At 43.8% G+C, this 26,801-nt stretch overlaps 1 protein-coding gene across 6 annotated transcripts in view; it reads left to right on the forward strand.

Annotated features, from left to right (window-relative positions):
• ARHGAP8 (Rho GTPase activating protein 8) overlaps positions 1 to 26,801 on the forward strand; it is a 664,042-nt gene that overhangs the window by 518,138 nt on the left and 119,103 nt on the right. For all 6 annotated transcript variants that reach the window (XM_069628159.1, XM_069628161.1, XM_069628162.1 and 3 more), the window contains 2 exons: positions 14,540 to 14,617; positions 16,237 to 16,365. In XM_069628159.1, coding sequence (XP_069484260.1) covers positions 14,540 to 14,617; positions 16,237 to 16,365 — 207 coding nt within the window. The remainder of the gene's footprint in view (positions 1 to 14,539; positions 14,618 to 16,236; positions 16,366 to 26,801) is intronic.

Raw genomic sequence — 26,801 nt, forward strand, 5'->3', positions numbered from 1 at the left:
TTGTAGGAGCACGTGTCATAGGAGTTTTAGGAATGTGTCATAAGTGTATGTGGTGTTTGTCGTCTTCTGCTCTTACATTGTATGCCCCAATATGTATGAAAACTCACATTAACCCCTTAAATGCAGCACTCTATGCAACTCTATGCAAATAGGACACAAATACTTGTCCTTTGCACTTAAGGGGTTAAAGTTGACTTTAATATGTATTTTCTATGTGTATGACGGGTGTATAGACTGTAATTTCGTACTTATATGCAATTAGAGCTCCTCATTGCAGTGCATGTTGTAGGTGCTTGGCCTGTGTGGTAGGAGTATATGTTGTAAGAATGTGTGTCGTGAGACAATGTGTTGTAGGTGCATGTGTCGTAGGTCTGATTGTGTGTTGTAGGAACATGTGTAGCACATATAGGAGCATGTGTGGTGAGTGTGCATCATAGTTTGTTTAGTTGAAACATGTGGCTTAAGAACATGTGTCATACATCCACAGGTTATTTGTAGCAGGTGTGTATGTAGTAGGTGTGCTTGTCATCAGAACATGTATTATAGGAGTATGTGTTGTTGGTGCTGGAGTTGTAGGGAAGGCATGGTATCACAAGTATTGACTCTGACACAATGGATACAATTTATAAAACCTTTGATAATGTTGGGTTACAGAAACTTCTATTCTGCCCTATACCTAAAGATGAGAGTAGTCTTGACCATCAAACGATAAACAAAAAAGTCCTAGTGGAGTCTGTCAAATCAAAAATGGCCTATGCTATCAAAAACCTATTGTGTGCCCTATTTCTTATACAAAAAGTCTAAAAAAGAGAAAATGTATGCAAAAGGATAAGTCAGTGTTCAAATGATAATGTGGCTGAACCAGCCCTCCTCCCCACTTTACGGCTCTCTAGGCAAGGCACTCCTTGTAGGCAGGATTACACACTTTGGCTTCGCTTCCAACACAGTTCACAGTTGTGGATCGAGGTCCTCCTGACCTTCCACGTTTAAAGTTCCTTTCTCTGGCTTTTGAAATAATTTTTCAACCAACACGTTCACAAAAGTCTCACTCTGTTGGGCTCAGACCTTTCATCACATATTTCTCATAGGCCCCCCTCTGCCGGGCTCAGATCTCTTACGATACAGTTCACACAAAGTTGCAAGGGGGCTCCCTTTCGCAAACTTAATATATATCTGGTCTCCTTCAATCGGGCTTGGACCACTTTCGGATGTCGAAGTCTTTCAAATGTGCATGGCTTTCTTTATAGACCACTGCAGGACCACTTTAATTCTACGTTCACTATTTACTTTTACTCTTACTGTTTGTTCGCCCTTCAAACAATGCACCTTTCACTGAGACTTTCGAATGGGTTACGACCACACTAGTACTTAGTATCACTTATCTTGCAGCTGTATTTCACTTTAAAATTCATTCATGGGTCTGCCTTTCATCGCGTTTCATCCACACACATGCAGCCTTCCCTTGTGATATGATGTTGCTACTTCATTCACTTTAACACACACCAGTCTCTCAGGTTGCTTGCCAATTTACTGGCTATGTGTGTGTCTTTCTTTTTTGGCGTTTGCCAATTTTCGAGTCAAGGTTAGTACCACGGGCTTGACCTCGCCTCCCCAACTCTGCCGTTCACCCGGGAGGGTTGCTAGCATCCTTCAAACATAATGCAATCATCACTTGTTGGATATGGCCTTCTCCACGTGTCTTTTGCGGCCTGTCAGAGGCACCGTTCTCCAATAGGGAAGCCTTGGGGTTTTCGGCCCGCTACTCTTGTCCCTTGGTCTGTTGCTCTGCTACAGTAGGTGTGCCTTCATCCCGGATGTTCTGCTTATTCTCGTGTTCCGCCTTGCTCAGTGTGTGTCTTTAGGTGTTGCCTTTTATTCGTGTGAGTAGAGCTAATTGGTATCTGGTGTATGCACTTCGGCTAAAGTGCCTGACTTTGCCTGACCCGATTAACGGGACATGTCCAGTACGATGTGAGTGAGTTAGTCTGGTTGTTCTCAGTCACCCTCTTCCTCGGCCCAGTGTTTGTGTAAAAAGAAAGGGGGGAAGGAATTGGGACTTTGGAAAATCCTAAAAAATAGGAGCGTGTCGATGAACAAAAAAGGAGGGAATACTGCGTCTCACCATCGGCTATCTCACCCCCACTCCCCAAAGACCCTTCACCCAGTTGATCCTCCTGCACTGGTCCACCCCCAGGGTCTCGATCCAAAGGCAAAGACCGTGCCCCGACCACCAGAGAGAGAGAGAGAGATGGATCCCTGGGGATTAGCGGGTGAGATGCCCTCTGGTTTCTCACAGACCATATGTTATAGCACTGTGTAGCGTAGGAGTGTGTGTCGTGAGAGTGTGCGTTAAGTGTGTATTATAAGAGTGTGTGTTGTAGAAAAGCGCATCATATGTGCATGTGAGAGCATTTGTTGTACGTCTGCATGTTGTGTTAATATCACAAATGTACATGTAGGGTTTTATTATAAAATGTAGCTCCATTCTGCTCATGCATTGTATGCCTCCTAAAGGGTACATTTTCATATGAAGTGTACAGTTTGTATGAAGTGAACATTTATTCCATCACCTTAAAACTGACATCAAAGTCAACTGAGACTTGCCTTTGATGTGAGTTTTTAGGAAATGTTAATTGTGTAATGTATTTACTGTAAAACTCATATGCTCTGTGTGCAGTTCGTATGAAATATGAGCATTAATTCTGCACGTCATATATATATTTATACATTTCAAATGTTAATACCGCAAAATTGACCAAACTGATTTTCCCAAAAACAATTCAGTGCACAAATTCAAGATGACATCTAGGCGCCTGCAAAAAAATCTGAAAAAAAATCGAAGTGGTTAATTTTAAGATAATTGGACCAAAAAATATTTCTTCTTTCTTATGGGAAAACCCCCTATTGAAAGCTGCTCAAAACATGATCAAATTAAAAAAATGTAAACTATGATGCTGTTAATGTATAATCATCTTAAGCTCAACTATGCCTTGTGTTAGTGCAAAGAGACGCAGATGCCTTTCACAAAATATTATTTTATTGTGCAAGCATAGGCGGTGAGGCTTAGATGAAATAATATTCTGTCAAGGGCATTTGTGCCTGGAACCTCAGAGTGCTGCCAGAAGCTTCAGTGGGACTGTTTTTTTTGAGCAAGTGGTCTACTCAGATTTTGGCTGTCATTTAACTCGAACGTATCACTCTTTGATGTCTTGATTTCTGGACATATGTATATATATATTCATCTGCTGAATGTCAAGGGTTTTGATGCTTTAAATCTGATCCCCTTAACTGTCCCTTAACATCATTATTTTCAATTAATTTCAAGGGTTTTGTTATATGATAGTTTATTTGATGCCCACTAGCCATGGCTTGACCATGGCCAGTGCGGCCGTGGCCACTGTACATGTTGCACTTATGTTTCCTATACGCCTTTGGCCCTTGCCAGTGACCTGGGCTTTTGACCGTGGCCACTGTATATTTGAATACACTAGGTTTCTTTCAAGCTCACTTGTCCTGGCCTTCGGCCATGGCCAGTGGCCACGACCTGTGACTGTGGCCGCTGCACATGTTGCACCAATAGGTTTCTTCAGGAGCCTAATGGCCAGAGACACTGGCACAAAGACCCATTTCCTCCTGCCTAGTAGATGTGATAACAGATGTCCCTCTCCACCTATTTATATTTTGTTCTCCAGTTTCCATTCCCCGATAATTACTACAACAATGATTGCGATAATCGTACTAACACCTGGTTTTAAACTGTGATGCACCCCGTCTTTATTACTGCAGTAATTATCGGGCGATTACTGCGATAATGCAAAAATGTTTGAGCCACGACTGGCTCCACAGACCTCTCCAACTTGTAATGATGTACTCTTTTCCCCGCCCCACCTCTATCTAGCCTGATGTGATTTCATTATTTGTCCACCTCCAAATAGTTCTTTTTAAAGGTTTTTGTTTTTGCATTAGAACACTTATTATTGCTATAATCGCTTGCAGCAAGCAATACAAAATGGCAGCTTTTTCATTTCTTTAAAGCCTATGCTGCAAAGCGCCATGGAAATAATGCAGCTATCATTTTGAGAGCAGGAGGAACCACCTTCTCAGCAAATATTTTAAACCAACTGAACCCCACACCCCTCACAGAAATTGTGTCAAAGCTTCATGCTCAAATCATTTATTTGGGCCAGTTCCGTCCAGCGGTTTTTGCCCTGCACTGCACAGAAATCTTGACTTGAAAATGAAGCAAAGTAGCTTTTTCACATTTACATTTTTTAACTAATCCTTCCCAACATGTCCAGTCTGGGGGCGCCCGTTACAAACATGTTGCTTACAACATATCAGCTAAATCTGTTCCACAAGTCAAAGGTTATTAGCAGTTTTATTTTCAGGTTTCCTATGGAACTAGTGACTCACCTTAGCTATATTATAATAATTATAATTATTCGTTTATAACTTGCTTTACACCAGAGATTGGTTTCTAAGCGCGGGCTCAGGATTCAAACCTGTGTTGCGGTATGTTCTCTTGCTTACAAGACAAACACCTTGCCCCTGAGCTATCGCCCCTCACCAACCGCTGCACTATAATATATTTTTAAGGGAGGTGACCCTTAATTCTATAAGTAGGAGTGACTTAAAGAAACACTTCAAAAACGTGTTCAAGTATTTGCTAAACAGGCATTTCCGTTTACTTTATACAGTGATGGAGCAAAGGGAGGGGCTAGAAGGGCTGCTACTTGCACTAGCAATGAAAGCTCTCTCGGTCACTCTCAATATGTCATCTGTGTGGTGATTCACGTGGCAATTCGAAATTTGTACTTACATCAACGAGGCACTTGTGGGACTACATTGAGTAGAATATGCTTGCTGAGAAACATCAACTATGATAATTAGTCGAAATTTGATTGGTTCCTCTGCGTGCTATCTGAAATTGAAAAGGGAGGCACAATATTTTTTCATTCTTGTGTCTGTCGATTGATATCTGTCATGTTTGCTTTGATGATGACTTAACAAACTGTTTAAATGGCAGATCTATCAAAACACTGTCTGGGACTCTGTCACAAGTTAGACCAAACACCAAGACTGGCCTATGTATTTATTGCAACAGTGAATAGAAATGTTCTCTACCAGATGTCGAAACCTCTTGCATTGCCCACACTATACCTTCAGCGAAGAAACAGTACTGGGCTAATGTTCCTCATTGGTTGACGGTGTGTGTAAAACCAGCCAAAACAAATCTTGAAGACATACATGTCTCTGAAATGTGTTTGGGTTTGAAATGATCCCCTAGGTAGGAGCAAAAGATTGATGAATTACTCCACATGTCTGCAATTGCATTCGGAAGGTGTTCAGCAACTCTGTATCTAAGTGCAGGTTAATCTGATGCATGGGCAGCATACAACCCCTGGCATTTCACTTGAACGGCAGGGAATAACGACACACATTTCTCAAAAAGGTCATCTAGATTGGTGCAGAAACGTTGGATGTGCTGCCGGTTATGGGTTTTTACTGGAAAAGGGACTGTCTTGTCTCTGTTCAAATGGGATCAGCATATTTAAGTAGAGTTTCAGCATTTTTTTAAAATAACGAAATGGATCACTGATGGTATTGAAATGAGTCACGATTTCAGACCGATGGGCTATGCGAACAGGAAAGGCACTGAAGCAGGGACCCAAAAGATGAGGTCCTCAAACCTAGACAAACAACTCTGTGTAGCTCTGAAAGGGAGAGTCGGGACACAAAAAAGTGTGGTTAGTGGGGATCGACTCCACCTTATCCCACTCGAGAATAATACGAAATTAAGAGCAACAGTAATTTAAGGCGTTTTTGTAATAATCCAAATAATGCAAAGTTTACCATCCAAAAAATTACAAAACGAAATTATTGAAACCAATGTTGATTCAAGCAAACTTTATTCCTAATAAATTATTTTATGGATCTGTCAGGAAATGGCAGTGTGTATTGCTCTAGGTCCTGCCCAGGTCACGTATTCCATAACAAAGGCTGCACCTTCTTTATGCAATACCTGTATTGTTCAGCACAGCACATGACTGTACCATCAGATGAAGAAAATGACTTTTGGTGTAGCATACCTTTTTGCTTTATAAATTGCTCTAATTAATCATTACAAGCTCATAGAGCCTCTTTATTTTAAAACCAGTTGGACTGTGCGCTGTCCAGTCATTTGGTCGACAGACAAATGGTCGACGCAATTTGGTCGAAAGACAAATGGTCGAATTTTTTAATTTATTTATATATATATATATATTTCAGGTTTTCGTTTAGGAAAAAAAAGGGTTTTTTAGCAAAAAAAGGGGGTTAGGGGGGACCCCCCCCAAAAAAAAGTGAAACTACAAAAAAAACAAAAATTCGACCATTTGTCTTTCGACCAAATTGTGTCGACCATTTGTCCTGTCGACCATTTATTTTCGACCAAATTACCTGTAACCGGACTGTGCAATGCAATTGCATTCTATGCTTTACCTCTCTTCAGCTGTTTTAAACAAATTTCATTTATTTATGAAGAGATTATAGTTTTCTCTTTGATATGCAATACAAGTCCAAAGATCTCTTTTAAAGTGGCCTGAATGTAAATGTCACATTCATGCTTGCATAAATGTTGCGTCTTCTGGTTTTTTCAGCTGTGCAGTTTGCATCCCTGGTCTCAAGAGCCTTGCTTTGGTGAAGGAAGAAGCAGCAATGTGACCGCCAATGCACACTAATGTTCCAGTCCTTTAAATTGTATCTAGCGCTCACTACTTTCTGCAGCATTTTCATTGGCGATGATATTTTTAATGATCTTTAATACAAAATCCTTGTTGGCTTCAGGCTCCTCCGTCGCTCTACCCATCTCGGGTTGTAAAAAAAAAAAAAGCATAGCAAGAAAAGCAACATGCAAATTGATCAAACTGGTAGACGAATGGCAGATAGTTTTCACTAGCACGCATTCAAAATTGGAAAATACTTGCGTGCATAGTTCTTTGCACCGTAGAGCGATTCTCTGTATTCTGATGACTATCTTGTCTCCCTGTTGGAGATGGATAATGGAGATGCCTCTTGGTATAAGCGTGCCGCTGAATCTTAGAAAGATGGGACTGAACCATGCTTCTGTTAGTATTAGGATATCAAGGTTGGGCTGATGGGTTGCTTACCAGTAATCTTCATTGCTCCTAGTTCCACTCGTCCTCATTACAGTACTTTCTTGTGAAGGAGCTATCTTTCTCACAAGTCTATTCCAAATCCTTATTTATTTTTTTAAAGCCCCCACCGCCCCTCGCAATACATCCTGGGTGTTACACCCTAGAGGACTCTCCACATCTTCTGTGATAACGAAGGAAGAGGACGAGGAGCACTGTGATGAGGAAGAGAAGGGCCATGAGTAATTAATATTTCCAGTAAGTAATTATGGTGTTACCCCACATAACTCTTCCACATTGTCCTCCTTACTTGTGACGAGTACCAGCGATGGGAGCTCGGTCAATACTTACACTAAAATAAACCACTGGCACATCAGTACTCCAAAAGGCAGTTATGAGTTTGTCCATCCCATAGCACAAGTTAGTGTGGACTTAAGGGATGCCCATTCGGAACACGTGATCTGCCACTTCAAGAATATGGGGTAGACAATGGTGAACAAGTATGTTGGGAATGATGCAAATCTCCTGCACCTTGAACTCCCGGTCACTGCTCATGATGCCGCCTTCCCTCTGGATGAGCAGACCCGAACACCACTTGGGAGAGGGACTTCTGACATTCTGTGAGCAAGGGAAATGATATCTCTAAACCCCCTGGTAATGGAACGCAGGGATACCCGCCTGGCCCTACCCAAGGCAGCTGAATTGACAAACTATTATGAAGTGGCTGTCCTTTTTTGGTAAGTTAGAAGGGTCTTATGGCATGCAGTGATTTGGACACAACATCTCCTGTAGAGTGTTACATGGATGAGGGAGAAGGGCAATTAACTAAAACATGTGAAGTCTAAACGATTGATTGATAGGTATGCAGTTTATTAAGCGCCCATATGTCTCAACAGAGGCATTCTGGCACTATGGATGAGATGCAGACTGATACCAATTGGGAAGAACTAGGTAAAGATTTCAGTGAGAACATAGGAGCTCTATTCACAATTTGTGAAATGTCAGATAATCTGGCAAATTGTGAATCTTGTAACACTTGTGTATAGGCGCATTATATATGCCATATCATATCATAATACCTGGCAAAGTTCATCTAGTAGCGCATTCCAAAGGCACGCAGCATAAACCTCCAGGGCACCTACCCTTTCCGTCCTCCTTGAAGTTGGGCATCACCAGTAATTATGTTCAATACCGACTGTGGGCTTAATGCAGGTTTGCAACATAGGATGACTGCTAGGCTGGCTGATCACCAGGAAAGAAAGGGAACAGGGCAGAGCACAGAGATCACCAGTCCTGTGTTCTGATGTGATGGCAACCAGAAACACAGCTTGCATTGTGAGGAAGTTGTCATCAGCAAGCTATATAGGGTTGAAGGGTGGGTTCTGCGGGGCTCTGAACCCCAAGGGGAGGTCCCAGGAAAGCACCAATGATCTGACCCCTAAACAAGAAATCGCAAATCTTCGTAAGAGCTGTAACATAATCCCCTGCAGACAAATAATGTGCAGGTCCATACCAAGACAGACCAGGTTCTCGTGGGTTAAATCCCCCAGCCCAAAATGGACCCCAGGTCCCTTTAAGGGATTGCCCAAATAAGCCTGTGACTAATATACAAGCCACCATTTCCCCCTGCCTTCTGTTCCCACATCTACACGTGAGATTTGTGGAGACTGAAATGAGAACACCATTTTCAGAAGTCTGTGTACCACAGGTCTGCTGCCGGATTCTCAAATTCACAAACCTACAGGAGACAGCCACAATAAACATCCTCATGGCTCTCACAAACCCCAGGAAAATGTTTCATGGCCAGGGAAAGGCTATCTCTCGTCTGAAAAGTCAGTCGAAGCCCCAGGCACCAGAAAGACAGGGCTATACAGGGCACCACCCTAAAATCCAAGACTGCCACCCCACCTGATATAGCTTCTGTTACATTAGATATCACTTCATGGGCGTCACCAGCAAAAGGCCAATCACAGCGTAGGGCACTCCAAAGACCCCAGATTAAACCTCTAGCCAGAGAGGCAACCTCTGGGAAGGGGCCTGGACACTATATGAAAGAGACTCCCAGTCTTTCAAGATGGGTGTTTGGAGGAGAGAGGATGGCAGTTGGAGCAGGAAGATGAAAAAAGGAGGATGTGACCAAGGGAGGGTCGACGGCATTGTGGAGATTAGTGTAGAGTAGGGATATGGAGCATGGAAGAGCTGGCAAAAGATCTAAAGTGTGTTGGTGAGGTTAGAGAGGAGGTGATAAAATATCAAGGGGAAGTGTCTAGAATCCGAGGTGGCAGTGTTTTCAGGAAGTTGATGGTAAATCTATAAAGGAGCCGACTGAATGTTGTTGGAGGAGATTGCACAGTCATTGAAGAAGGTTGGGGAAAAGCAGGAGGAGAGGATTTGAGACTTGGTGGAGGGAAAGGTTGATTTGTTGAAGGATGTGGCAAGAGCAGACACCAGGTAGCTGATAGGAGGGCGAGACTTGGGGTGTTGAGGCGGAGAGTGTTTGCAAGTCCTTGGGTGTACGTATTGATGGACTATTCAGTGTCCTGTCGCTCCTCAGCCGTTTTAAGGCCCTGACTGTGTCCTGCTTACTTGCATGTACTGAGCTAACTTAATCGGAGGCCACCATCTTTGAATTACATATGTATGAATTAGCGGTGGCATAGGAGCAGGGTCTTGGTGACAGTCCACCATCCCTCTTGTTCGCAAGCTGCCCTCTGTAAGAGAGTCTCTGAAGGCAAAGACTCAACTGCAGACTCTTGCTTTCATGTGGTCGGTTTAACGCTGCCACGCTCACAAGGTTCCTGATGGAAATCCGACATGTCATATTGGCTTGGTCTGTTGCTCAGGGTTCCCTTCCCCAAGCGTAGGCCCACTCTTCCCAAGCTTCAATTCCTTCAGTATCACAAAATAGGTATTTCACTTTGTTAGGCCTCTCAGGGTTCCCTTCCCCAAGCTTTAGGCCCCTCTTGGATTCAAACACAAGTTCAGCTTAAACCTCTGAAGGTTCCCCTCCCTGAGCTTAAGCCTCTTTCAGTTTTGACCACAATTTCAGCTCGTCAGGATGTAGCTTTCTCCCATATACCGTTCTTATGATGTACCTTTCCCTCATATACGGTTCTTTCACATGTAATCCATTCAGGATGTAGCTTCAGAGGCTTTCGAAAACGCAGGGATTCTTTGCCCCACCTAAGCACGACCACTATGATCTGTATCCCCTCTTTTTTATTCCTTGCTCTTCCTTTTATAACTTCTCACCTTCAGGTGCTTCCTGCACCCCTTCTTGTTCTTTTTTCCTTTGCTTCCTTCTCGTGCACACTTGCACTTTCCTTGCTTTCTCGTGCACACTTGCCCCTTCCTTGCTTTCTTGTGTACACTTACACTTTCTTAATGTTTTTACTTACCATCTGCACCGCTAGCACCTTTTCCTTTTGTTGCTTTCCTCATTTATATCTTGCCCTTTCTGTCTTTCTCATGTTTTCTTTCGCTTTTCTGCTCCTTGACGCTCTACAAGCTTTCATTTATTTTTTTATAGCACGCCAACAGCCCCCAGGCATTAGGGAGCGACACACACACGCATGGCACCATTTCATAGAAGACTGGACCGAAGGGCTAATTTACTTAAATAACCTGGTTTTTAAGGATTTTTCAAAGGTCCGAAAATTCTGGTCCTGCATCATGGGAAGAGGGAGAGTATTCCAAAACTTGGCAGCTCTGACCTGGAAGGATCTACTGAGACCCTTCTCCCTTTTGGACCTGGGACAGATAATCAGCCCTTTGTTAGGCAAACGCAGTGCTCTAGCCGGGCGATACCGTGGAATCAACGTTTTCAGATAGGTTGCAGCGTCTCTGTGTACACATTTATGGATGATATTGGCAACCTTGAAATTAATACGCTCTTGAATGGGCAGCCAGTGGAACCCCCATCTATAAGGGTAAAATGCATGTGCCTAAGGAGACTGTTGATAATGTGCACAGCACTGTTCTGTATTGGTTAGCATCTCCTCAGGTTCTTAACAGAGGCTCCTATGAACAGGGCTTTGTAATAGTTGAGTCTTGCCAGGACAGTAGCTCAGCCGACCGTAGCAGTGTTAATCTTGGAGATGAAAGGCCTTATGTTTTTTAGCAGGTGGAGAGAGTAATTGCAACTCAGTTACTAGGTCGACATGTGCGTCAGGATTAAAAGACGCCTCGAGACAGAAGCCCAGAGTTTTGACCCTGTTGAGGACGCAAATGCTGCTTGTGTCATTTAGGAAGCTGGTATATTCAGGGCTAAGTTTGGCGCATACAGTTTTGGGACCAAAAATCAATAATTCTGTCTTGTTGCTGTTTAAACAGAGCCATTTGGAGGACATCCGTTCCTCTATCAGATGGTAGGCAGTGGACAAGGCGTTGGAGTCTGCCAGATAGTCTCCAGTTGTCTCAATGACTAGTTGGAAATCGTCTGCATAGTTGCTAAAGAAATACCCTTGATTTGTGTAGCAGGCTACAGACAGGCCAGATGTATGAATTGAATAAAGTTGGCATTAAGCTGTCCCCCTGCGGAACGCAACGCCTGATCGTTTTGGTGACAGAGACTCCACTGTATGCGGGATTTGCGATCTGACAGAAAGGCAAGGAACCATTTAATGGCATGGTCAGAACATTGCCCCGAGAAGTGAAGAGATTGTTTCAACATATCGTGATCAACCAAATCGAAGGCCGCCGACAGGTCCAACAGGACCAGGATGCCGGCTCTGCCCTCGTCAGATATACTAAGCATGTGAGCCTGTAGATCTACAAGTGCGGTCTATGCGCTGTAATTGTGTATGAACCCTGATTGTCTACAATGAAGAATACTGTTTGCCTCAATAAAACTTTGGTATTGCCTATAGGCCGTTTTGTATAACACCCTAAGCAAAAAGTTGGAATTGGTGATAGGCCTAAGGTTGTTTGGATCCTTAGGGTCACCTGATGGTTTCTTGGGCACGGGGGGATACCGTGATGACAGTTTTTATGGATGATGGCACCTTGTCATCATGGAAGGAGGCGTTGACCAGCCTTGTGAGAAATGGGGCGAAAAGCTCCCTATGCTCTAGGGTGATTTTGGGTGAGATGATATTCTCTGGGCATGCTGTAGGCTTCATTGCGGAAAGAATGTTTTCTATTTCACAGATGTTCATTTTGTGAAGGACAACCTTGGGTGGTTGGCAGTCTCATAATCAGCATAGGTAGATGTCGTAATTGTTATTTTTGGCCTGCATTTTAACCTCTTTCCTCTAGCTTTTATGATTTTGTCCTCAAAGGCTGCCTGTAATAGGGTGGCATCCTGACACGTGGACGTGGAAATGAAAGGTATCTGTAAGGCGTTAGGCTTCTCAAGGAGCCTATGTGTGTCAGAGTTTCTCGATGATGTTCCCTGCTAGGGCAATTTCCTGGTTTAAGAATTGCCATTTCCTTTCAATCGCTTTGTTCACTTTGCTTTCTCTCGCTTCTTTCACTTTTCTGCCCCGTGCCGCTTTACAAGCTTACTCTTGCTGCTTTCACTTTCTGTTTCGTGCCGCTTTACAAGCTTACTCTTGCTGCTTTCACTTTCTGTTCCGTGCCGCTTTACAAGCTTACTCTTGCTGCTTTCACTTTCTGTTTCGTGCCGCTTTACAAGCTTACTCTTGCTGCTTTCACTTTCTGTTTCGTGCCGCTTTACAAGCTTACTCTTGCTGCTTTTACTTTTCTGTTCTGTGCCGCTTTACAAGCTTTCTCTTGCTTTTCCGCTCGTGGACAATTTACCAACTGTGTCTTTCTCCCGCTACACTCCACTCAACCGCACACTCCTGAGTTTCTCTCACTGACATGAAACTCACCGGGCAGCGTCACATTGACAAGCGGCCCTTCTGGATACATGGGGTTGAGGTCAGGGTTTCACCACTTGTCCCTCGGCTACCTTTGAGACAGGCACAAGTCCCAAGGGAACAAACACTTTTTTGAGCACCAACAGCAGGACGCAGGGTGCCTCGCTCTAGCTCCTTGGAGATACGGCTCCCTAGCCACGCTGCAGCCCCTTTCAAACACCAGGCCAGTGTCTCAGCACACCGTTCTCCTCCAGTGAGGATCTCATACAAAAAAGTGAGGTTCTAGGACAAAACCCTGGGCACAACACTGTATTGGAGTGGGAGCATGATTGATAATTAACCAGTCCATTAAGCACATGAGTGCTGAGCCCACAATAAGCAAACCTTCTGCTGGCTGATGAAGAATAGGGAAACAGGGCAGTGTGGAGAGAAGTGTAGATGTGGGGCAGATCGGTACACAAGGAGCATATTCGATTGACTGAGCACATGGCAAGTCAGTTTATAAAGCAGTAACAAGAACATTGGACTCCAGATAATGGGATAGTATGATGTAGAGCCACATTCCCAATGATCTGAGAGAGAAAAGGGAGGGGAGAAATGGGACAGAAATTGGAGGGAGTGGACGGGTTAATTGAAGGTTTTTTCAAAATGGATAATTGTATTTATTCATATACAGGAAGACCAATGCTCTTTTGATCACAAAAGAACGTACAATAGATAAAGCAGATTTGATGGGAAGCAGTGAGCTTCTTACAATGGGGTGAGTTTGAGAGACATTCTGACCAGGTTGTGGAGGGGAGTAAATGGAAAAGTCACCGGGAACAATACATCAGTGGACGTACATAGATTGAGGAAAAGGAACATTGGCCATTTTTAAGTGCAGTTAGACAGTACGACCAGCGGTGCTCTGGATGTGACCAAGATCGGTGAAGTGCTAGAGTGGAGGCAGAGGAAGTGAGGGACAGAGGCAGGTTGGAGGCGAGGGAAAAATATTATCTAGCAGGTAGATAAGAGGCAGGTTAAGAGGTTAACTTGGAGGCGAGGAAGTAGGTTTTTAATTTGGTTTTGAATAAATCAAGTGAACTGTTTCTTGGATGTCCGGGGTACGAGAATTCCATGCAACCGCAGCAAGAAGACGGTGTGAGCGGTACCGGGAGGAAGCATAGGTAGGGTGAGGAGCCACAAGGGTAGTCGAGGCAAAGTGGAGATTACGAGAAGGCTTGTGGAGCTTGATAGAGGAGGATAGATGCAGTGGTGCCTTACTGTGGATAGATTTGTTTTAATCTGGCCCTGTTTTGCACCATCAGCCATCCATTCTGGTGACAGTATGAGGAACTAGGTGTGACGTTCTGGATTGGCAGTAGGGCAAACTTTGCCCTCGTGCAAAATACATCGAAATAGAACGTATTTTGCTCCAGGGCAATTTTTTCCCCTAATGCTAATGATGTGCAAAATTGCAATTGAACCAATGTAAAGTTTCTATGATCTGGCTCTGGTGTATGTGTACATGAGCCAATGTTGAAGTTTTTGTACTGACTTTAGAGTGCAAAATGATTGTCAGTGAGAGTGTTTTGTCATTTGCAGGGCTGAGGACCGAGGGTCTCTTCAGGAGGTCGGCCAGCGTCCAAACTATCCGCGAGATCCAGAAGCTGTATAACCTGGGTGAGTCGCCATGCTGCCTCTGACGGTTGGAAGTTCCACGTGCCACACAAGTCCCGGCCTTGACATTGTTTCTGTCCACTGCTCTATGGTTACCTCTTACCTTTAATTAGTTCATCATAAAGCCATGTCTGGTCTAATAGTCATATTAATGCAAGGCGCAATGCAGCACCATGAAAGATAACGCGCAACATTTACGTGGCGCATCGCACATCTGAGTTATGACGCAGAAGCCAAAAGATGACATTTTCTCGCTAACGCTTTAACCGTGTATTTTTTTCTACAATATTCGAGTGTCTTACAAACTACCCGCTGGACTCATTTCCTTACAATGAGTAATACAAAACATTTTGTCAAAAGGGGCGTTACGCAGTTCTGCGATTCAAAGTTTGTGAAATGCATTTATGTGCTTTAATTGCATCTCCTTTGAAGAGGAATGCTTACTGTTCAGTCCGCCAAACTCTGAGGAAATCTATGCAAAAGACTTGATTATACAAATGATTCCTCTAATGTTAACGCTTAGCAATGTTATATTAGTGATTTGTTATTCCACAGATCTATTATTCATAATGTCATTCTATAGAACAGGGAATTGAAATTCTCCCAGATGACCCACGGTCTGATGGATCTAAAGGCATATTTTTCAAAGAAGTATTATGACGCCATACACCCCCCTTTTTGGGAGATAAATGAGGCCCTCGTTATGAGTTGGGTGGTAAATTAAAAAGAAACCGTAAGTAATAATATACCGCATGTTTATTCAGTACCTCTAATTATGAGCTAAGATTCCAGAAAGAGGAATTGGGTTCAGCTCTTGCATGGAGGTATTACCTCCAGAAAAATGGCAAAATGACCACCGGTACAATTACCTTGAGCGGCATTTCCTCCAATCCCCAAAAAAGTCTGATGCCATTTTAAAATGGGGAGTGTAACAACCTGCAGACTGTTCACTTACTCGTCACCTTCTTACTCGCAGTGGCAATGGGAGCTCCGCGCCATTGCTGATACCCTTAGACCTGTAATGTGGATCCTGGTGCTGATGGCAATTGAGAATTGAAGTCAGCCTGGAGGCATAGCAGAACATGATGATGAAAAATATTGATCTTTAAGTCACACGTGCAGGTGACCAACTTATTGCAACCCGATTCACAAAGGTTTTCTTTAACTCGTGGCCGAGCGCTTTCGCAACTTTGCGGATGAAACGATTCTCTAATCACAAACTAGCTGCACATTTCAGACTAGTCCCTAGCTGGGGGCGCACCCGGATCCCATGTGGCTAGGGGGCTGCCCGCATGCTTCCATCCACGTGGGCACTGGAAGCCAATGCATATGCCAGTGTAGGAGTGCATGCTCGCAGTGCTGGCTTCCTCTTTGAGAATCAGTTGGGTAGGACTTGCTGGACGACCAACATTTGCTGGTCATGTTCTGGAACCATCATGCTTTTGCGAATCTCGTCCATTGCATGAAAACATTTTTGAATTCACTATTTGTTTGTAACAGGTCACTGGAAAGGGTAGGGGAAGTGCTCATTAACAATTGGAATAGAACATCTTGTGCCATTTTCAGCTTTTTCATACAAAACATGACTTTATGTAAATAAAAATGGTCTTTGTTTTTTTCAGGGAGGCCAGTGAACTTTGATGTTTATGGAGATATTCACGTTCCCGCTGTCATCCTTAAAACCTTCCTTCGAGAACTTCCTGAGCCTTTGTTGACCTTTGAGTCCTACGAGAAGATTCTTGGAATCACAAGTGAGTTTGTCTGCATGCAACATCTGTGTCAATTTGTTTGATCACCGTAGCCCTTGTTTTTATCAATGTAACTTTGCTCCTGTCCGTTACACTTGTATCCTGAACCTGGCAGAGTGCTAGCAATTCAGTATCTATATTGGTTTTACAATTTAATTCAAATTTATTTTTTAGATATTGCCTGCCCCCTACCCTTCCCTCTGTATTTCAGCTGCAGGCTCTCCTATCACCATCCATACTACAGCGTTCAATAACTCCCACACATTTAGTGTCCAGTGTCTGTGATTGCCACCTGTAGCAAGTTCCAATGTGATCAGAGGCTAAATCGATTAGATTGCGGAAGGAAACCGTGCCCTAGAGAATAATAAGAGACAAGCCTTATGTTATTGTCCAGCTTTCTCGGGTCTCTTTCGGCTGCTAATTACTTGATCCAATCTCCAAACCGGACCACTTTGCCCTGGGGGCATCAATTTTGACTTCCATTGTATAGTATTTACTGTTTGCTAGAAGTAACCCCCTTGCAATGTTGTTTTGAACAACCTTCTACTTTTTCTGGTAGGAATGAGAAACATATGGGGAAAAAATGTGCTCCGTGGTAGGTTTAGTGATGGAAAGGTGAAGCTATTTGTGGGTCATCATAAACTAGCTATAGATTAATCATTTAAATTTTGCCACGATCATAAACTGACTATAGATTAATCATTTGGATTTTTCCACAATTTATTTAACTAAAAATATAGTGGCAACATCAAAATGATTACTATATAGCCAGTTTAGGATTACCCCAAAAAATATATTTTCCCACTATATGGTGTTGTGGCATGTAGAATTAATACGGTCATCAACATGGCTGCCAACAAAGTACATAGTCTTCAATATCCCCATTATTTATCAGCCGATTTTAATTTCTGAAGACTCATTTGAAAGATCTTTCTGAGCCTCAAAAGTTGGCATAACATAATTTACTCTGAAGTCAATGGTGCCTCAAAAATGCCCATATTTATAGTACATCTATGCCCTTTCAAAACTAGTTCATTTCTTCATTTTAATCAAATTATTAATTGTTAATATCTGTTTCGGATACAAGGGTGTAACTGAAATTTTGGAACGTATAATGCAGATAAATCAACCATTATGGTCCTAATGCAAGCATTTGAGTGATCTAGGCCTTCATTTGTGTGGTGTCTCCAGCAACAGGAGACTTTTGCTCAAAAGTCAGTCTACTAAAAGTACTCTCTGGGGTATTTTAAACAAGTGCCACAACAGTTATTATAAGTACCTTGCATATTGCTTTAGAAAAAACAACTGAGGTAATGAAACCAGTTTAATGCAAGGTGGCATCTGTCTTGTTATAAGAAGTTCAAACACAAAGGTACTCTTGATAGACTGCAGCCTGATGCAAAAAACAATGGGCAGCACATGAAGATGGGGCTACGGCTCAGTGAAGAGGAAGCAGTTCTCCTGTAAAAGAATCCTAAATACTAGTACGCACGTTTTCCAATACACCTGAAGCTGAGGCATCTGTTGCCCGCTGTTTGCACTGGCAATGCAGGTCAGAAGATGTGCGGTTTTGTTCACTTCCGTGAGAAAAGACAATGGGGGTCATTACAACCCTGGCGATAGGGGGTTAACCAAGCTGGTAGAGCTGCCGGCCCCTTTGACTCCCTACTGCCTCATTACGAGGTCCGCTCGTGGGACCCGCTAAGGACGCCTGGTAAAACCTGGCGTCATTAGCGGGTCCCGCGAGCGGTCCAGCATGCTAACGGGCACGTCGTTAACGGGCCCGTTGTTAGCATGCTCCCCATTTCCATTGAGCCCTATGGGGGCTTGCATGGGGATGCACAGGGTCTGGGTTCCCTGAATGGGGAAATACTGGGCCCTCCAAGCTCGGAATGGCCCGGTATTTCCCCATTCAGGGAACCCGGACCTGGTAAAGGAGTAGCCATGCCGCTAAAAGCGGCATGGCTACCTCCAATCTCGTAATTACCTCCAATGAATGGAAAGTGAAGTTGAGTGGGTGCATCAATCCAAAAAGATGCTCATGCATATTACATAGTATGTCACAAGGAATGCTATGTGAAAAATGTATACAATGTCTTGCAAAGTGTAGAAAAACCTTTTGAAACCCCACCAAATGTGCAAGTTTGCTAGAATTTAGAGAATGTTTATTAGCTGCCCTTTTGGAAGGAAAGTTTTCACAGTGGTAAATGCTGAGCGGCACTACCTGGAAATGTTGGTCCAAAGGTGTTAGAGGGAAGATATGATATCAAGAATATCCCTGAATTTTTTTTTTCTTTTTTTCTTTTTAGCATGGATGTCGTATTCAGCAACCCGGTCTCCAAAAACCAATAACGCTGTATTTCTTTGAGTTTACAATGCGGAGTTTAAACCTGCATAAGCAAGTTCCAACATTCAAATATAAAGGATAGCCAATAAATTACTACAGGGGAGGAGTGGAAACCCGCAGGCTCCATCAAGCTAGATATGATTACAAAAACAATATCACAAGACGTGTTCATCTTTTTCAAATGTTGTGTAGGTAGGAGAAGAATGGGTCATAGCTTACTGGCTGTAAATACAAGTTTGAACTAGAAGGTTGTTGATTTGCCTCAAACTCTTATATATGTGCTCCTAACAAAAAGGCAGACTTTGGGCCTCATTGCGACTTTGCCGGTATCCTGGTGTTAATTCCGCCAGGATACCGGCACGTAGTGATACTGTTACCGGCACTCATTCCGGCAGAATTACCCCTGGATTATGAGTGCCAGTAACTGCGGTAGTTCCCCATTCCTAGGTATTGTCCGTAATACCAATGCCAGTATTACTGGCTATTTTTTGCAAGTAGGGTGGCAGAATTACTTCCAGCTCTTAGCTGGAGGTAATTCCTCCTCCCCACCGGCAAACTTGTACCTTGCTGGTGCGAAAATGTGCCAGTATAGGATAATAATGACATGCTAATTCTGCACCGGCAAAGTTATAATGTGGCCCTTTATGTGGTGCTCTAACTTAAGACACAAGAATGAGCTTCCACTTCAGATTGCTGATGGCCTAACTATACATTCCAATCTTGCGGCTTATATATAGTATTGGTTCCTGAATCGACCATAAAAGCTTATTGGCAGGAGACAACTTTAAGTTCTGTGCGACTTGGAAGATCATTTTTTTTTAATTAAAATTATTTAGTTTACATATTAAACTTTTCATTTATAATAATTAATGCTTGTAATAGATGGAGAGATCCTTTGGTTTATAAAATCGCATTCCAATTTCACAAACATGGGAGGTTACATAATGTTCCATGTGCCAATACAGTTATCATAAGTGGGGCGATTGAGATCACATGCTCTTAGTTAAAAACTGGACAATGGTGTAAAACAATTTTTATCCTTTACCAAAAGTATGTTCTCCCATCTGGTTTCTGAGTCCATTTGTTGTGCTGAGATCTGAAAGTGATCTCTATAAATGTTTCTCTGTTCAGTCAAGGCTGGGCAGGACAATTATATATGTTGCAAGGTCTCCTGCACTTACTCATCGAGGCAGAATCGGCAATACTGCTCTGAGCTCGGGATTTGTTTAATTTTTTCGCCAATCTATGTCTAGTTGAAATAGTGTTCAGATGTATTTTCAAATATGTATCCTGAATGAGTTTGTCCGGAAAAAAATTTAAATAGGTTGGCAACTAATGTAGGGCTCTGATATCAGATTCACAATGTAAGGTCATCTGGTAAGCTGATTTTGTTTGAATGGTTTGAGCCCAGTCATTTCGCTGTACCTTGATTTTGGCGTGCTGTGGGCGACAAAGTAGCATTTCCATGGATATTTCTTGGCTTGCCATCTGTCTTTCCATATCTTTCTTCCATGCGTTCAAGATGGTATTATTCATGGAAGTCGGGTTTGAGTGAAGAATTTGTAAAGCTGGGATATTTGCACTAGTCATTATTTTACAGAAGAGGTCTAGTTGTTTCCAGATAGTGATCGATATGACTGATTGAGTAGCAATTCAAATCTTATTCTTACCATGGGGTAAGAATGTGGCAATGCTAAGATCTTCTGCCAAAACATTGCTTCATATTTTTTCCACATTGAAGGTGGGAATTTTATCAAAGTTTCGCTTGCGTAGGTGATTATGGGCATGACTTTTTACCTAAAGAAGGCAATAATCGGTTTGAAGGAATATTTTCTAAATTTAATGTGTAGGTATCGACCTTGTCTAGCTAACGATAAGGTTTTTTCTTCAAGATAATTTACCCTGTCTTTTTCGGTATTGAGGTGATTGATCAAAATTCCTAAGTATTTACAAACGACACACAGATCTTGTTCATCTAATGTCAACTTCAGGGGTCTTTGTCTTTTTACGTTCAAGTTGACTAGTTGCATGATTTTCCTTTTTTTTGTATTTATCTGTAGTTCGTTATCCTTCATTTAAGTTCCCATCATCTTTCGACTGCACTGTAGGTCCGTCAGTGTTTCGTCCATCAGGACGATATCGATGGCGTACATCATAATAGGTACCTGAACTGAATTGATCTTTGGTGGGTTTAGCATGGTTGATTGCATATGATCTTCTACATCAGCCGTGAACAGATTGAAGAGGGTGGCTGCAAGAGGGCAGCACTGCGTCAGGCCATTCCGGGTCCTTATTGGGGTAGATACAATCCCTTGGAAGATAATGGAGGCATAGATGTCCCACTGAACCTTGTTAAAGGAAGATTTAGACACTGTGCTGCAGATAATTGGAATCCCTTGAGGACACACCTGATGGAACTGTGATGATTTGTTATCAAGGTCTCTGGTATAGTGAGGGCGCTGTACAACGGATAGCATGCAAACATATTTCACATGCCGAAGAAGCGCTCAAATGCACACTTTTTCTGCATTGTATGCGTGCGACCTGGAAGACTTCTTTAAGAAGCACCGATGTGCAGAAATGCTTAATTAGGTAGAAGAATTACAAACCAAATGCTTCAAGAGCTGGCGCATTCAGAACCTGTTGTCACCCATAGAGAAATGAAATATGTTTGAAAGAATGAAGGCCTGTGGAATAATATGCGTCCTGAAGAAAGGTCCTATCCATGTGGGGACTTAATGCAGGCATTTCATCCTATGAAACAATTATTGGGTGTGTCTTTGCATTCAACTTTCATAGTCAACCTAAAACGGTGGCCTTCTAGCTTTCAGAAAGGGTTCTTTTGAAAGCCTTTGATTTGGCAAGTTGTGAAGAAAAAAGTAATGGTTTTATGAGGAAAACTAATATTCTCTTTTGTGTTGAGTCCATGAACATCATGACAGAGCTTTGAACGTTTAGAATGCATGACACAATAACCTATGGCACATTCATGCAATTTATTTTTTAACAGGAGGTATACCTGACCATATATCTGAACAGATATCGAGCATCATAGGGTACTAAAGTAAGCAGTGTGTCAAAAAACATCATTAAGGAAGCAGTACACCTGCTGAATATCACAGTAAACAGTCTTTGAAGAACTCCAATAAACTAGAAATCAGTTGTCATATGATTGATCTGAGCTAGTCCACATTGCAACTAATGCAGTTTTTAGTGAGGGTGTTTAAAAAGGTGTTAGTCGACTCTATCCTCTTGGTATTAGATTGCACGATGAGTTCAAAACAGACTCATCTCTGATACTAGCACCATGCAATTTTGGGATCCTATCAAGAAGAACAAACTAAATCTGTGTTCAAGTGCCAATGACGAAAGTAAAATAAAAGTGTTTGATAATGTTGCAGAGTTGACCGTACAGATCGCTATCTGTCCAACAGTTTGTGAGCAGGATAAAATATATTTACGTGAGACATTCGGAATCTTGAACTCCATCCTAATGCAATTGCCAATTCTACTACACCTGAAAGGATCTTGTCTGTTGTAATTGTTGATGGCATGAGAGGTACACGCTTTGCCTAAGTTAAGACATTCAGACATGCAAAGATCAGGCTGAACCTTTCACCAGACAAATTCAAAATACGCACTAGTAGTATATTGACACACAAAGAAAACCCAATCAAGAGTATGACAAGTCACAAAAGCCCACTGGGCATTGTGCTAACCCACTCCAAAATCAGACATCACAGTACTAGCTAATGTTACTGTAGATAAGCTACTTGCACGCATTAGCACCAAAGATGAATGAACTGCTTTCTTAGCTCAAAGAATGATTCAACCTGCACAAATGACCAAAAAGACTTTGCAGTATACGTGGCAAACTAAAGTGGGCTCTTCACTTGTTTTTGTTTGTTTATTGTTTGGCAAAATTGCCTTTAACAAATGATTATAAAGAAAAGAAATGTACAAACACTTTTTTAGATAAAACATTTCACAATTCCTCACAATACAACTAGCTAAAACATGATTGACCATAAAATTCATATTATATTCAACACTCTTACTTAACAACAAGAAAAAAACACCTCCATTAATTTAACCACATCTCTATCCATGATGAATTCAAATTAAAGGTGAGTCATTTAGTCAGTTCTAAAGAGTTTAAGAAACGTACCACAGATAATACAGTTGATGTGATCCTACCAGACACTCATTCCACAAATCTTCTTCGCTTGATTTCAATTGAACATAGTCAAACTTTCTAAAATACAGTGTGCGTTTCCCAGCCAGAGCTGGACAAATTATGAGCAAGTGTTGGAAATCCTCAACTGATTCCTGGAGGAGACAAAATCTACAAGTGAAAGGCTCCATTGGAATGCGACCATTTTCTGTCATAATTTGCTTCGTATGGTATAAATTCCATTGGAACCTTAGGAAAGATCTCCTAGCTTGGCGGCTCAGATAGATAGACAAAGGGCAAAAATTCCTTTTTTTATAATCTGCAGCTAGTTGGACAACTGATTTGTAAACATTCATTGTTTCTGATACATTAGTTGTCTCTTTGATACAACAGTAATGTAACCCTTAGAGGATTTGTAATTGGATAATCAGTGGTTGTATCAGTCTCCCTCAACAGGGTCTCGCTATAAACAGTTTGTTCAGGAACTGTAAATTCCATTCTCTGACCATTCTTGCAAAATCAACATGCAGGGACTCTGGACCTGGATTTATAAGATTTGTATATAGATTTAAGATTCTCCAGTTGGCTCTATTGGTCAGAGAATTAGTTCCCCATTCATATAGAATGCAGCTACTGGCACCGATGTCTGAATGTTCAAGACACGCTGCCAGAAGCTGCCCTGTAGCTTCGGTAAGATCTCCAACACCCAGAAGTGGTGTATCTCGATTCCATATAAATGTTTGGGATAGCCTTACTCTCAAAGAATTTTAGAGTCAGTATTAGTGACATTTGATCAAACCTTATATATATCCTAGTTGTCAGATTTGCTAATTCACTGACTCTTGCACTCAGCCAATCTCTAATGTGTGATCTGTGGGGTTTGGATATGATTGAAAACCCAGGTAGATAAAACTAGCAACTCTTTCAAAGGAATTCGTCTTGGATTGACCAAATAAACAAGAACACCTGCTTCTTTTGAGGTGCAATCACTCTAAATAACTAAGGATCATGGTGGTGAAAACTTTGCTGTCTGCGTCCAGTATTGATATCGGGCGATATTCTATCGTGTAGCTCATTCGGCCCTTTTTGTATATCGGTACGATATGTGCGATCCACCATGAATCTGGAAATTGATTACTCAATCAAATCTGCTCAAATAAAAATGATACAATACTGACTGTCTTATTGCATCTTTAAATAATATATTCGAGAGTTTACTAGGGCCAGGAGCTCTATAGGAGCTTATCTTAAAAAGCATTTCTCCACGATCTGATTTATTAGGATGTGATAGCTGCTACATTGTTCCAGACAATAGGGGCTGCCACTATATCCTGAGCATTCTCTCATTGGAATAATCAGATACTGAGTTAATTTGCACTTAAGACTGAGTTATGACATCATTAATAATCCTCCAAAGAGCTATTTCCGAGTGTCAAAAGCATATTCTCGGCATCTTGTTGGTACAGCGCTGCTCTACGGTATCTCAACCAGTTTCTATAATGGGCTTCCACTTTTTTGATTTCAACCGGAGTGATTGACTTAGACACATTTTTACTTCTTTTCAAGTGTTTAATGTGGTTTCTCTTATCTTGTTTTCTGTCAAGAACATCTGTTGAAAGTGTGAATATGTGTAGGTTTTAGGCCATTATATGTAGATGCATTACCAAGTGTACACTCTTGAAAATAGTTTAAAAAAAGGTTAAAAGGGGCGCTGTTGAGCACCGAACAAGATGGCTGCCTGAGCGTATCTCTCCGTGGCTTACAGATCCCAGGATCCTTCTTTGGGCATTTTCCCGTTCAGGCACCTCACCCTGGAGGGCATGACTCATCTCCTGAGGTGATCTAGCACCACTTGATCCCACTCCCGTCTGGATTGGAGCTGTGGATCCTGAGATCCGGGCGCCCCTTCGCCCTTCCCCCACCGTCGGCGCTGCTTCGCGCCAATACCTGGCCTGGCTGGGGAAGACACTCCGCTCCGGCGGCTGCGGTCCGCCCCGGAGGGGGCCTGCGGTACGCCCCGGGGCCCTGGCCCCCATCGCCTGTTCCTGTTGGCCCCATCGTGCGGGACCGTGCCCCCCCGGGGCCGCGGACCCCTCGCTTGCCCCGGGGCTGCCTCCTGTCGCTGCATGGGTGCCGCGGCTGTGCCTCTGCCGCTGGGCGGCTCTTCGCCTCTTCTGGACTGTTGGCCCCTCCCCCTGCACATCGCGGACTGCCGACCGCTTCGGGGGGGCCCGGCGCTGTGATCCGTGGTCCCGGCCCCCACCACCTGCTTCCACCTGGGCCCACCCTGCGCGTGTGGCCCCCCTGGAGCCGTGGCCCCGCGCTGTCTCCTGGACTGCCTCCGGCTGCTGCTGGGGTGTCGCGGCTGCAGCCGCTGCTGCGTGGCGGCTTGGGCCTCCCGGAAGGACTCCCTCGGCCCTGCTGGTGGCCCCTCCTCCCTGTGGATTTGTGCGTCGGAGCCAGGGGAGATAAAGGTACATCAAGGGGGGTTGCTGCTGTGCGCCCCCCCTGCTTGACTGAGACTCTGGGACAGCCACTGACACTGGCCCCTTCCTGTGCTGTCTGAGCCTGGGCTGTGGCCCCCGCATCTTCACCGGACCACCCTCCTGGAGGCGCCCCAATCCTTGTTGGCCGCCCGCATACCTGCACTGGGGGGTCTTCTATCTCCTGGGTGGGCCGGGGGCGCTCCTGGAGCCACCACTTCTTGCGTGATTCGTTGTTTACTTGGGGCCTGCCTTACCTCACATCACTGACCCTGGGCCGCGGGCATCGCCAGCCCCCCCCCCCTTGGGCCTCCTGCATCTGTGCTCCCCTGGCATTTTCCTCCAGCTCTCCCTGGGCTTGCTAAGCTTCCACATTCTGCTCTATCAGCCGTAATATCTTATTCTCTCTAACCCACAGCCTCTGGTTTCTACTCTGCACACTGTGTTACGTGGTACTAGACCCGAGTTCCCCTCGCCTTCTCCCTGGACTGCTGGGGATTCCCCCTCTCTCCGCCCGACCTCCGACGCCGCCGGGATGACCAAGGGGGGCACGAGGAAACAGAGCTCCATCAACATGTTTGCAAAGGCGGCGGTGAGAGTGCCGGAGGAGGCTGCTGGACAGGCCCCTGCCGCCTCATCTGACACAGCTCCGGAATCCCAAAATATTATGGACTTTATCCGGGAGGGCTTCACTACACTCCACTCAAAATTAGACGACATGAACGGCACCATATCCTCCATTAAGGCCCACATTGAGAGGACGGACAGCTGTGTGTCGGAGGTCGAGACATGGGTCGGCTCCGCTGAGGATGCGCTGGGTGCCCTGCGCTCCGAGGTTGTTGCTCTCTCCAGCAGAGTCCTAGAGGTGGAAAAGAAGAACGAGGACTTGGAATCCCGCTCAAGGCGCAACAATCTCCGCATTATCGGGGTTCCCCAGAATGAAGTCCACGAGCCAATGGAAGACTTTGTCGAGCACACATTGCTGTCGCTCCTTGACTCACCCGAGCTTTCCCCGCACTTCGCTATTGAGCGGGCACATGGCACCCTGACGGCTAAATCTAAGCCCGGTGCTCCTCCTCGGCCCATCATAGCTCGGGTGCTGAACTATTGTGATCGAGACGCCCTCCTCAGGGCCGCAAGGCTCAAGGGTGAGCTACTACTGGGCGGCGCAAGGATTCACCTTTACCCGGACTTTTCAACAGCCGTCCAACGGGAACGCAAGACCTTCCAAGCGGTGAAACGAAGGCTGAGAGACCACTCCATCAAGTACGCTATGCTCTACCCCACCAAACTTCGCATAGAGCACGCGAACCAGGTGCTCTTCTTCACGATCCCTGAGGAGGCCTCCAAGTTTATAGACGAACACTTCCCTGGCTGATCCCCCCCCCCCTCCGACCATGGTTATACAGTTGCCCTTTGGGCCCGACGAGGAGAG

Source organism: Ambystoma mexicanum, chromosome 12 (genome assembly GCF_040938575.1).
Source record: "Ambystoma mexicanum isolate Mex_15411 chromosome 12, UKY_AmexF1_1, whole genome shotgun sequence".
Taxonomy (NCBI): Eukaryota; Metazoa; Chordata; class Amphibia; order Caudata; family Ambystomatidae; genus Ambystoma; species Ambystoma mexicanum.